This window comes from Patella vulgata, chromosome 1 (genome assembly GCF_932274485.2).
Source record: "Patella vulgata chromosome 1, xgPatVulg1.2, whole genome shotgun sequence".
Classification (NCBI taxonomy): Eukaryota; Metazoa; Mollusca; class Gastropoda; family Patellidae; genus Patella; species Patella vulgata.
The window spans coordinates 67,533,171-67,547,543 of record NC_065879.2 but is presented as its reverse complement, the minus strand read 5'-3'; the positions used below and the strand labels follow the sequence as shown (position 1 = coordinate 67,547,543).

At 38.8% G+C, this 14,373-nt stretch overlaps 1 protein-coding gene across 3 annotated transcripts in view; it reads left to right on the top strand.

Annotated features, from left to right (window-relative positions):
* LOC130012494 (uncharacterized) overlaps nt 1–14,373 on the top strand; it is a 72,383-nt gene that overhangs the window by 22,360 nt on the left and 35,650 nt on the right. For 2 of the 3 annotated variants that reach the window (XM_056100557.1, XM_056100556.1), the window contains exon 2: nt 2,089–2,143. In XM_056100557.1, the coding sequence (XP_055956532.1) occupies nt 2,092–2,143 (52 nt within the window). In that variant the 5' untranslated portion in view covers nt 2,089–2,091. Of the gene's footprint in view, nt 1–2,088; nt 2,144–14,373 lie in introns of those variants that run through there. The other variant, XR_008787931.1, reaches the window with a different exon arrangement.

The following is a 14,373-nucleotide window of genomic DNA, read 5'->3' as shown; positions in this document are numbered from 1 at the left end:
GCGTACATAGCATTTTCATGTGGACGTATATTGTCGCCCCTGTCCGTCCACAATTGTTTGTGGACACTCTACAGGTCACAATTCTTATCCGATTTCAACGAAACTTGAAATATAGGTTTATCTCCCTCAGATCTCAGTTCCTTTCGATATTGGCATGTATCGTGCCGTAACTTCATGGATTATGGCCCCTGATTGTACGAAAAATCACGTTTTTAGCTTGTGGATCCTTTAGAGGTCACATTTTTTTTTATCTGATTTTGTTGAAACTTGAAATATAAGTTTATAACTCAAAGATCTCGGATCCTTTCGATATTCTCGCATATCGGACGGTAACTTCATGAATTATGGCCGCTGATTGTACGAAAAATCGTGTTTTTATATAGCTTGTGGACCCTGTAGAGTTAATAATTTTTATCCGATTTAAAAAACCGTTTGAATATATCACCGTTACACCCGATCGATGGTACTCATGCCGCCCCTCGTACTCAAATAGCGTAAAACTATAATATATCAAGGTTGTGGACTCTCTAGAGGTCACAATTTTCTTCTGATTTTGATGAAACTTGAAATGTAAGTTTATAACCCAAAGATCTCGGTTCCTGTCGATATTCGCGCATATCGGACCGAAACTTCCTGAATTATGGCCCCTCATTGTACGAAAAATCGCGTTGTTTAGCTTGTGGACCTATAGCGGTCATCATTTTTATCCGGTTTAAAAGAAAAACGTTTGAATATCACCATTACACCCTAAGAATGTTTGAGATCGAATTTCGTAAAAATCGGACCAAAACTGACAGACAAAGTGGCCACCCCTCGTACTCAAGTAGCGTAAAAATGTGGTATATCAATGTTGAGGACCCTCTAAAGGTCACAGTTTTTTTCTGATTTTGATGAAACTTGAAATGTAAGTTTTTAACCCAATTATCTTGGTTCCTTTCGATATTCACGCATATTAGACCGTAACTTCCTGAACTATGGCCCCTGATTGCACAGAAAATCACGTTTTTAGCTTCACGTCCCTCTAGAGGTCACAATTATTATCCGATTTATAAAAACGTTCAAATATATCTTCGTTACACCGTAATTTTAGCTGAGTTTGAATTTCGTGAAAATCGGACAAAAACTGCCGGACAAAATGACCGGCCCTCATACGCAAATAGTGTATATCAAAGTTATAGACCCTCTGGAGGTCACAACTTTGATCTAATTTTGATGAAACTTGAAATACATGTTTGGTTCCTTTCAATATTAGTGCGTATCGGATCATAACTTCCTGAATTATGGCCCCTGATTGTACGAAAAATTGCGTTTTTAGCTTGTGATCCCTCTATAGGTCACAATTATTATCCGATTTAAAAAAAACCATTCGAATATATCACCGTTACACGGTAATTTTGATTGAGTTCGGATTTTAAAAACCGTTTAAATATATCACCATTCCACCATAATGAATGTTGAATTCGAATTTCGGGAAAATCGAAATGAAACTGCCCGAATAAATGTCCGCTCTTTGTACGCAAATTGTGTAAAAGTATGCAATACGAAGGTTGTGGACCCTCTAGAGGTCACAATGTTTATCCGATTTTGATGAAACTTAAAACATATCTTTATATCCCAAAGATCTCAGTCCCTTTTGATATTTGCGCATTTCAGACCATAACTTTCTGGATTATTGCCCCTGATTATACAAAAAATCCCGTCTGTTTTTAGCTTGTTCTCTATCCACCTCTTGCAAAATGTGGGCGTATCCTGATCCTGCTTGGCAGCCGCTGGTTCAAAGCACGGATTTCAGATTTTCAAAGCACGAATTTTTTACAGGTATCACATACTTAGTACGTAAATATTTTTGTCCACGGTGACTACACTACACAACGAGATGGCATATTAGTAGGCCAAACATTTCCGTGGTTTATTACACTACCTTGGAAGATATCTTTAGCTTTACAGACAAAAGTGTACGAGAAAAGACACACAATACATAATGGTCAATATTCAAAATATTATCCTCGTAGCCAAATCTATTATTTGTGATTTATAATAAAAATATTAGACGAATAATAATAATAATAATAATAAAATATTCTTCAGAAAATGGCGACCAGTCTGATGTTTATTATTGGACTTTTAATGGATTTAACTTCAGGTGAGCTTATATTCTTTATTGCGCCTATGGTGACACCACTATATATACGTATTGTTTTGCTTTGCTTTCAGGAACTGAAAAGAAAAACCGACTACAAATTAATGCCTATCGATATATATATTCTGTCAAAAAAAAACGCATAGGCGAAATATTCACGAAATTGTCTCTTCAATACAAAGTGGTATAATTTAGTTATGGTCGTATAAAATTTGGCATGACAATGTGACTACGTTCTTGCTATGGACCTAGGTCAGTTGTAACCTTGCTGGTTACTTTTGCTTGACTCAAGGCCGAGAGCCTCTAGCCTCTCTTGCGAGGGACTAGATATGGATGACTCTCGAACCTTCTAGACCGCCCGTTGTGAAAACGGTCTAATTCCGGGTATTGTTCTGGCTGTATCGTTGTTTGACTAATGGTTAGGACTATTCTTCTTTATCTGGTTCGTTTCAAGTTCCAGGGGATAATTATCACAAACTTCCAAATGGTTTAAATAGTTTATAGTTCCATTAAGCACTTTACAAGTTTACAAAAGATTTGTAATAATCACACGCTTGACAGAATTCAATAACTTATACTTAACTCTATGTACGTCTACAGCAATAACTTCACGTCCGATAAATTCCTAATTAGGAATTATCGTACTAGTTAGATTACGTTAATAAACTAACCGGTCTACAAATGTAGAAACGTGTTGGTCTAGACTTAGAGCCGTATCTTGACTTGCTGTTCGTACCGGGATATCTAGCTTAATGTAGACCCAAAATCTAAGACAATCGTTCAAATTAGTTTAGAGCTTATATACCTTATTGTTAATTTCGTGATAAATGACACGTAAATTAAGAACAACTTGCTTACAACTTTTCCAGTCTATATAGAAGACATATAGGTTGTAACCCACCGAATTTAATGATACGGTTTATGTAGAAATGGCAAAGTTACATAGTTGTATCATTAAGCTAATAGAATTCTGTCAAGTTGGTAATAGTATACATACGTTCGTCATTATAATTTACTTCTAATATAGTTAACAGTGTCATATCCAAAAATACAACCACCTTTTTAGTGAGATTCATATCACGTGACAATTCAATGTAACAATCTTGTTCCTTGTTTGGACTGAAAGCTAATTAATAATTACAGTAATTACTAATCTGAATACCTTAACAACTAGTTTACGGATTAAAATTAAATGTACAATCGTGTTTTGGACTGAAAGCTATTTACGGAATGTGTTTATAATATAGTATTAGCATAAGACAATAACACACCTATATATTATAAAATATTTGTACCATACTAACAATAATACAATGATTAAAAGGAAAAAGGATAATATATCTAAATAATAATAATGCAATAATTAAAATAAAAAGGATAATATATACATATCAAAACATGAACAAGATTACACATCTTCATCCCTATGGTGAAAAAAAATAACAAAGGTATTTTTTTTTTTAAATTAGAAGATATTTCGGGGCATTTTGAGCAAGGGTTGGGGTGTTTCTGGATCATCTTGCTCAATCGGTTCCATAACTCGTTTTCTGGATACCGGATCAATGTCTATTTCTCTTTCCTCTCTCTCGTTTACAACATTATCTCTAAGTTTGTTACGTTTGGCCAGTATATAATTAGCAAATCGATTAGGACGATAACGAATACATAAAACAACAACAACTGCGACAACCAATACACCGCCTATGATAATATAGGGGAAAACTAAGGGGTGAGAAACACCGGGTGGTTGTGCACGTGGTTGTAAATTCTGTAGATCATTTAACAGTTTGGTGATGTCCTGTTCGGGGGGGGTACATAATCAGGAAGTGGACTCAGAAGAGTTTCATTGGGAAGGGGATCGAAAGGAAGGGGAGGTCATAGAGGAGAGGTTTTCATTTAAATATTTCGATAAGTTTAAGTGATCAAGAGGTGTGTCCCGTACACGATAATTAGAAGCTATGTGGGATTTTGCGGGTAGACTAAAAGCAGGTCCATAAGCAAAACAGTTTGCTGGGAGAGTCACCATATTGACACCCTTAATTATTGAGATAACCTGATAAGGAGGTATTGGGGAGTGAGTAGCACATACTAAATCTAAGTCCATGGGGAATGGGGAGAATATAAGCCAATGACCTTTGGTTAAGGCCTTAACTGTGGGTATCGCCGGTATGGGTAACACGTGTTTAATACAGGTTTGTGAAATTAAAGTAAGATCTCTTAAAAGCAATGAACTTAAACACGAGGGAGCACTTTTTGTTGAAAAAGAAGCCTTTTGAAATTTACAAAAATTTAACGAGGGATTTAAACAGGGAGTAACATCCAACTGATTTAATAATAAATAAGTATTTCTATCTTGAGATATTGCAAGATACTCGGCTTCCGTTTCAAGTTTTACGACTTTTGAAGTATTTGTTAACAAAGTGGGGACAGATACAACTTGATAAATTTCATACATAGAAGACTTTTGAATCAAAGGTAAGGCGACAAGTAAATGGAATGCACGGTGATCGGGAACTAGAGTAGTGGTGAGTAGTGCATAGTATTTGGACAAATTAGCCTTAGACAAGGGATAGGGAAAAGCCATAGATGGGGGAAGTTGGGGTTGAATTTCAGACAAGACTTTATATAATAATTTTGGCGAAACCAAGGAATTAGACAAGCGACCGGTGAGTGCTTCAGTGATTTGTTGGCGAAATGTTGAGACTGATTGGGATAAGCTAAAGACAGTCGATGACATTATTCTTAACACACTATTTAATTCTGATACGAGTTCAATATATGCAACCTGGGGTTCTAGACCTTCGGCGATACGCATGTAAACCGCACCTAATCGTTCAGTTAAATCATTTGTAGCGTTGATGAGGGAATTTATAGACCTACGGTTTAATGAAACTTGTTTGTTAGTGGAATTTAAAATAGACAAACCGTTTTCCAAGACATGAATGATTTTGGTTTGGGAACTTCGTAGAAGTTCGACGTTAGCACGAATTTTGTCAACGTCTGCTTCATCAGCAACACCGAATAATGATGAAAAAACGCCACCTAAAGGTAATAAACTACGCTTTTTTCGATTTGAGTCGATAGAACTTTTTTGACTTTTTTGAACGTTTACTCGAAACAAGAGAAGCTTAATCCGCATATGCCAAATGCAATTTTGTAAGGAGGTTAGATAATTTGTTATAGCCTTGAGCTAAAAGAACACGGAGGTTATTGTGAATACGGAGAGCTGCATCATTCGCTGTAAAGGGGACATTGAGTGATGATATGGAGGTTTGGAAATTAGACATCTAAATTGTTCGACATAAGGTGTCAATTCGAAATGAAAATTTATAATCCAGCTAAAATAACTAGCTGCATTGGTGGTGAATTTTACAAACTTGATACCTTCGCTGGCCATAGCGAGTGCACAGAACGAGTGCAACGAAAACACAAACGAGAGAGAGAACATGGCTTGTTCGTATCTCCTGCAAAGAGACAGAAATAAGTAAATTAGTGGGCGATTCAGCATGCCCTGCACGCACGAATGCATAATTCAACACAAGTACTTGAATATCTGAAAACCAGAAATCAATTTCAACTTGACACATGTCTCCAAGTTGGATGAACAAATTCGGGAAGGTTAATACTAGATTCCAAGAAATCGCATAACAGCTCCCAATAATTTGTTTGAAAACGTACTTTGAATTTCCCGAACACTATGCACAGAACTATCAGACTCATTCTGTGGAAACTCTGGATTGAAATCAATATCTGACATATCAGATTGTTCGGAATCGGATTCATATCGGGCTCTTTTCTCGAGATCAATAGGATCGGGAGAGTGTGGTGCCCTTCTCTTCAAGGCAAAATCGGTTCGTGCTCTTTTTTCGTCATCACTTGATGGAGGGTGAATTGCCGATCTTTTCGTCGTCGTTCGGGGCACTACATTAGGCTCGGTAGTACCCCTATTTCCTTGAAGTCTTGCCCTTAGTTGGGCCAGTGGGACGTCCTCCAGCTCCGAGAGCTGAGGTTGGCCCATTCGCGCTCGCCTGATTACCCGGCAAACCTTCGCCAGAGGGTGGCTCGGAGATATGGCGGTCTCGAGACCTGCCTTGACTCTGGGGTAGTGAAGTTTCCCGCTCGTCCGACTCAATCCTGTCGGATCCCGTGGCTCGACACGTACGTAACGGTTGTTGACGCGTGCCCTTCGGTTCATTTGCACCCGATTTCGTGTTCTTAAATTTATCCAAAACTGGTCTACATTCATCTGGAATTTCGTCCCATGCATTTTCGGGGTGAGCCAAACGAAGATGCTCTGCATGAACTAATTCAGATTTTCCCGTTTGTTGATGTTTGATCCTGAAATTCACAGGGGAAAAACATTCTACAATTCGATAAAATGGTTGCCAGTGTGACGTTAATTTTGAGGAGTGCCCTAACTTTGTAGTGGTATCGAAAAAATATACAGGATCGCCAGTTTCAAATTTTTGATCTACTGCCCTTCTGTTGAAATATTCCCTATTCTTTTCATGACTATCTATCAAGTTTTTCCTAACATAACCAAAACCGTGATTGAGACGCTGAAGCATCGTTGGAACATAGTCATCCCCGTAATATTTCAGAGTTGGACGTAACAGGGTATCTAAGGGCAGTACGGGATCCTTTCCATAAACAAGAAAATAAGGCGTATACTTCGAACTTTCTTGGATCGAAGTTCGATAACACATCGCAATTCCAGGAAGAAACGTATCCCAGTCGCCATGATTCTTGTTTACATATTTAGCCATAGTATTATTTAAAAAGCGGTGAAAACGTTCAGTTTTTCCATTTCCGGTAGGATGATAAGCTGACGTAAGAATATGGTTGATTCCCATCTGAGTGGTTAATTGTTTAATAACTGCCGAATTAAATTCTGTTCCCCTATCTGAAATAATTAATTCCGGGCAGGAAAATCGAGGTATGAATTCCTCTAGACTAACGTTAGTCTACCACTTCCGGTTTCGGAGTTATGATCCCCGAGCGAAGCCGGTCTGTTCGGGGTTGGCGGCTACACTAGGTCTGCCCCGAGTCTGAAATTTGGGGTATAGGGGTAGCTCCGACCGGGGAGTAACATAGGCCAGATGGCGTTAGTCTACCACTTCCGGTTTCGGAGTTATGACCCCCGAGCGAAGTCTGTCTGTTCGGGGTTGGCGGCTACATCTGCCCCGAGTCTGAAATTTGGGGTGTAGGGGTAGCTCGGACCGGGGAGTAACATAGGCCAGGTAGCGTTAGTCTACCACTTCCGGTTTCGGAGTTATGACCCCCGAGCGAAGCCGGTCTGTTCGGGGTTGGCCGCTACACAAGGTCTGTCCCGACTCTGAAATTTGGGGTATAGGAATAGCTCGGACCGGGGAGTAACATAGGCCAGGTGGCGTTAGTCTACCACTTCCGGTTTCGGAGTTATGACCCCCGAGCGAAGTCTGTCTGTTCGGGGTTGGCGGCTGCACTAGGTCTGCCCCGAGTCTGAAATTTGGGGTATAGGGGTAGCTCCGACCGGGGAGTAACATAGGCCAGGTGGCGTTAGTCTACCACTTCCGGTTTCAGAGTTATGACCCCCGAGCGAAGTATGTTCGGGTTTGGCGGCTACATCTTCCCCGAGTCTGAAATTTGGGGTATAGGGGTAGCTCGGACCGGGAGTAACATAGGCCAGGTGGCGTTAGTCTACCACTTCCAGTTTCGGAGTTGTGACCCCCGAGCGAAGCCGGGTATCCTGCTAGTATATAGATATATTGAATAACCTTTTCACCGTCCGAAAACATTTGCGTAAGGACACCACCTACGGCATGATTGCTCGCATCACTGTAGAGCTTGGCATAGGCCAAGACTGGTGCAGATATCAATTTTTCTTTTAGTGTTATAAAAGCCTGTTCCGCCTCTGGGCTCCATTTGAAACGCACGTTTTTCTTTGTCAAAGCCGTCAGTGGCTCTGCGGTTTCTGCAAATTGCGGAATAAATTTTCGATAAAATGATACACACCCCAAAAAAGATCGAACGTCTTTTACCTTGCGAGGGGCTTGGAGATTTGTGATAGTTTCCACCTTAGCGGGATTTGGGCGAATTCCGTCCTTAGAGATTATGTGTCCTAAATATTTAACCTCTGTTTTTAAAAACTCGCATTTCGAAGGTTTTAGTTTAAGTCCAGCATCTTTCAGCCTTTTAAACACGTCTTCTATGTGCTTTAAATGTTCTGAAAATGTCCTGGAGTGAATCAAAATATCATCAAGATACACCTTCACATATTTATCCAAACATCCAACCATTAATCGATCGACCAAACGCTGAAATTCCGAAGGGGCTGTCTTCAAGCCGAAAGGAAGTACGTTGAATTCGAAATGTGCATTTTGACTAACAAAAGCACTTTTATGCCTAGACGATTCTTCCAATTCGATTTGCCAATATCCGCTCTTTAAATCAAGACATGTGAAGTATGTGGAACCACCAAGAGCTGCAGTAAGATCGCACATGTTCGGTAACGGATAAACACATTCTCTTAATTGTAGATTTAATTTTCGATAATCTACTCAAAATTGCAAAGTCCCATCCGGTTTAGGAATCAGTACTATCGGTGACGCATACTCACTAGTGGAAGGACTAATTATACCCGCGCGTAACATGGCTTGGATTTGTTCTTCAACAATTTTGACATGATTTAGCGGAACTCTGTATGGTTTAGACCTTACCGGAGGATGGTCTGCAGTATCAAGTGTAATTTTAACTAAATTTGTTCGCCCTAAATGTAAATCATCTTCCACAAATAAATCGCTATTTTCGCGTAACAACATTAATAATTGATATTTTTGTCCTGGCGGAATATGGTTTAGCCGTAGCGTTTTTATCAGGTCCTTACTTTCAATAGGCGTATCGGTTAACGTAATAAAATCTTGGGGTTCAATCGATCGAATGTTAGTCTCATTTATTATTTCTGCCACAGCTATGATTTGATTTTTCTTTACTCTGTATTTACAAGCTGTCTCATTTATAATTTCAATCGGTATTCCCGAACCTTTGTTGTGTATAACAACACTAGCCATATTTAATCCGGCCTGATCCTTTAAAAATTTACTATTATCAAGCGGATGGATTTCTAAACAGAAATTCCTAACTGAAGATTTAACCTTTCCTACTAAAGTAACTCGCGATTGAGGGGAAATCCATGTGTCATTTAAAGCCCTTACTAGACATAATTGGTCTAGTACTTCATCTCCGTATTTAGGCTGTAATAAAATAACATAGTCTCTTATTTGCAAAGTTTTATTGTTAAAATCTAAGGTAGGCTTGTAAACAGACATAAAATCAATACCTAAGATCATATGTTTACCCAAACCCTTTATTACATAAAATTCCATTTTTAATTTTAGACGTCCTAGTTTAAAAATTATTCGGGCCTTTCCCTTTACTGTTAGAGGGTCACCCGTCACACCAATCAAAGTTGGCAACGCCTTTGTATCCATACTTTTATATAAAATATACCTCTTTGGAATTCTATTCAAAAATTCAAGATCAATCACGGAAGTTTCGCAACCAGAGTCCAATAATACCTTTTTCTGGATGTAACCGGTTTCAACATAACAATATGATCCGCAATAATCTCGATTAATTTCATTTAAAATCTTTTCCTTACGCTTACGCTTACCAAGTATAGTCAAAGCACTTTACATGTTTACAAAAGATTGGTAATAATCACACGCTTGACAGAATTCAATAACTTATACTTAACTCTATGTACGTCTACAGCAATAACTTCACGTCCGATAAATTCCTAATTAGGAATTATCGTACTAGTTAGATTACGTTAATAAACTAACCGGTCTACAAATGTAGAAACGTGTTGGTCAAGACTTAGAGCCGTATCTTGACTTGCTGTTCGTACCGGGATATCTAGCTTAATGTAGACCCAAAATCTAAGACAATCGTTTCAATTAGTTTAGAGCTTATATACCTTATTGTTAATTTCGTGATAAATGACACGTAAATTAAGAACAACTTGCTTACAACTTTTCCAGTCTATATAGAAGACATATAGGTTGTAACCCACCGAATTTAATGATACGATTTATGTAGAAATGGCAAAGTTACATAGTTGTATCATTAAGCTAATAGAATTCTGTCAAGTTGGTAATAGTATACATACGTTCGTCATTATAATTTTACTTCTAATATAGTTAACAGTGTCATATCCAAAAATACAACCACCTTTTTAGTGAGATTCATATCACGTGACAATTCAATGTAACAATCTTGTTCCTTGTTTGGACTGAAAGCTAATTAATAATTACAGTAATTACTAATCTGAATACCGTAACAACTAGTTTACGGATTAAAATTAAATGTACAATCGTGTTTTGGACTGAAAAGCTATTTACGGAATGTGTTTATAATATAGTGTTAGCATAAGACAATAACACACCTATATATACTATTCAAAAAAAGTAGGGGATATTTGATTTTGGTGGCATAATACTAAAATATGCAAATGACTACGAAAAAAGTCACTATAGAACCTAACAGAAGAAACATCTCCAGTTACATGTGACACCCAAACGCACCAATAGCTACCGCATGGAATGCAGGTGATGCTTGGGATCATCATGGGGGTCCAATCCAAGATTTGCACGACTCTGACTTTGAATGTTACAGTCATTGTGGCATTGAATTCCAGGGTGGAAACATCAGTTTAATTGTTTTAGTGACCAGAAAACAAATTTTGATATGCGTCGGCTTACCAAAATGAAAGGTTACGTGTCCTTGGCATGCTACAGATCGGCACAACACAGGCGGTTGTGGCGCGGACGATGAATGTTTCTCAGTCTGTCATAAGCAGGCTATGGTCCAGATACCGTGATACACAATCTGTACAGGAGAGACCACGCTCAGGTCGACCAAGGGCGACATCTCAAGCCCAGGATCGATTTATCCGTACCTTGGCCTTGAGAAATCGTGTCATCACAGCAAATCACTGGTGTGAGAGTGAGTGGCCAGACGATTCGGAATCGACTGCAAAGGGGTCACCTTCGCGCCCGACGTCCTCGCGTGATCCCTTGTTTGAGAGATCATCACATTCAGGCAAGACGTCGTTGGTGTAGGGATCGTCAACACTGGGATAATCGACGCTGGAGCAATGTGATGTTTTCAGATGAGTCAAGGTTCACTGTTGATTTTTAGGACAGACGTAGGAGGGTGTGGCGTCGTCGAAACGAGCGCTTCCAAGACGTTAACGTCATCAGACATGATCGATTTGGGGGTGGTTATGTTATGGTGTGGAGAGGCATCACTGTTGCTGGAAGAACGGCTTTACATGTTGTTGCAGGGCGTGTTACAGGTCAGTACTACCGGGACAACATCTTGGCAGTCCATGTTGTGCCGTTCGCACGACGTCATGGCCGCCGTTTCATCTTCCAGGATGACAACGCAAGATGTCACAGGGCCAGGATCGTTACAGGTTACCTCCAACAACAGAACATCACCACATTACCTTGGCCAGCACTGAGTCCCGACCTCTCCCCCATCGAGCATGTCTGGGACATGCTTGGACAGAGGTTACGTCAACGTCAACAACGTCCTGCCAATGTCCAAGAACTTGCTGCTGCGTTGCAACAGGAATGGGACAATCTGGACCAAAATGACCTTAGACGTCTCATTAGGAGTATGCCACGTCGGATCAATGCTTGTTTGGCAAACAGAGGAGGATTTACCCGTTACTGACTTGGTTGTGATGCTGTGGTAACTTTGCTGTTTGACCCCGGGTATCATTTTACCCTTATAATGGTCAGTCTGTGGCTTACTTAGTCTAACGATCATTTGGAATAAATCGATGAATGTGAACTTCATTTCATTTTGTCATTTGTTTCTTCGTCAGTTTCATTAGGTGACTTTAATAACACTTAAAAATCAAATATCCCCTACTTTTTTTGAATAGTATATTATAAAATATTTGTACCATACTAACAATAATACAATGATTAAAAGGAAAAAGGATAATATATCAAAATAATAATAATGCAATAATTAAAATAAAAAGGATATACATATCGAAACATGAACAAGATTACACAGTGGAGGCAATTTCGTGACCAAACAGCGCCGCACTACGGTATCAAGTCATTCACGTAATACCCTGCATATGTCGTCATTAATTTTGATTGGCAACTGACCCAGCTAGAAAATATATTCGCTAATACCAAGTCTCGCGCCTTCCAGCTAAAATGTATACATGTGATAGGGTGCCCCACCATAAATAAATATCTCCAAATATTTCGACAATTACACCAGAAAAAACTACCTGGACTCCTCCGCCTTATAAAGAGAAATACTTGGATGCATACCTTGCCGTTGTACTGAAAGAGATTATGAACGCTCCTGACAAAGAGTTCTACAACAACTTAGCTCCCCAGTAACGAGAAACGATGCACGACCTTAAAACAGATAGCAGTATCGTTATCCGTCACGCAGACAAAGGTTCGACTGTTGTTGTTATGGACCGAGGGTCCGTTACGTCAACAAAGCGTACAGACACCTGCGTGATTTGTCCGTCTACGAAAGAGTGGAATTCATTGAGATCTCTCAAGTGGAGGTAAAAGTGACGGATTTACTTAGTGGTTTGCACTCCAGTGGAATCATCACCGATGATATGCGTAAATATGCCACATAGTCCTGGATCTGGCTATGGGTCTATAGGAAAATTTGAGTTGGGAGAATGTTTTTGTAAAAATGTTTAGTAGGTGGCTTATTAGTCAGTATTTTGGACTTGGGTGGACACTCACCACATGGTAGGTTATTCCACTATAACGTCATCAAAGATGGCAGCCGACATTTTATTTTATCCTACCTGCTCTAGTTTTCTGCCAATTTCTATGAACTAAATGACAGAATGAAGCTGTTTATGCGAAATAAAGTTAAAAAAATATATTTATTTATTATTAAACTGTTATTAATTTTTCACGAAAACACATACCCAATTTTTAAGTGACAACGCGAAAAAAGCTCTAAAATATAAAAATAATAACACCTCAAAATTAATTATAATGGTATAACAATAAGAAATTCGTTGATAATACTCAAAAAGGGTTTCTACAAGTTCCATCATAGTCTTTGACGATCATACATTTACAAAATGAACAGCATTGGCTCTGCAAATGTACAGAACGACTTTGCACATTTTACACAGACGCAAGCACCAATAAAGTCATCGGAATACTATTGTACATTGATTTGCGGGACCAAACCAATTTTGGAGATTTCAAAGACAAAATAACATGGATTGAAATGAATGATTACATTATCAAGACAACAAAGTAAACAGTATATGTATAAAAATAACCGAGCAGAATCCCTCACCCGGATTCGAAAGAAAGCTAGCAAACATTCGTAGCGGAAATAAAAACCTATATATATTTATCATGATTATAATTGTTAACCGTTATATTAGAAAATAACATTTTATTACATATTAATGCAAAATATATATAATAAACTAATATGAAAAAAAAATATTATCGTAAACATACTAAAATATCGCACACTAGGCTAACTGAACAGGCAACTAGTTCTACCCCGTTCCCAATAAGTCTGCAATTGGTTCTAACTAGGTCTAACGTTATTTTCTCGTCCTTATTGCGTTCGAACGCTCTCCTATTGCGCGTGCAATCCCGTCCTGGCTCGGGGGCTAAAAAATCCATTGAGTTCGTGCCATTCCATTTCCCGTTCAACGCTTCCAGCTGTGGTGATCGAAGCTCCCATTACACCAAACTAGTTATCACTACGTTCTGGAAAATGTTGGCAAACAGGCTCAAACTGTGTGCGAGCGGAGTGAACGTAGTAGTAACAGTTTACGATATGTTTAATTACTTTGTGGATGAGCTCGGGCTGACAAGAGTGCTCTAGAACTCTGAACCTGTTCAAAATGCTCCCTGTCCTGCAATTAGACGGAGTGACAACGTTCTTAAAACGAGATGGCGGTACTAGAAACAGAATTGCCGTACAATGAACGGAATTACACCGTACTTTGATCCTCCTAGGGACGTGTTACAATGGGACGTGGTCGAGCATCAATTATTAATAATTTATTTATTTTATTTTATTTATTTTTTTGGAGAGGGGGGGGGGGAGGTAATTGTTTTTAAAACGTTTTTCTAATTGTATATTATATATTTTACTAGTATTGTATTTGTAGGGTTGTGGTACTAATTCATTTTATGGAGGATAAAATCATGGCTATC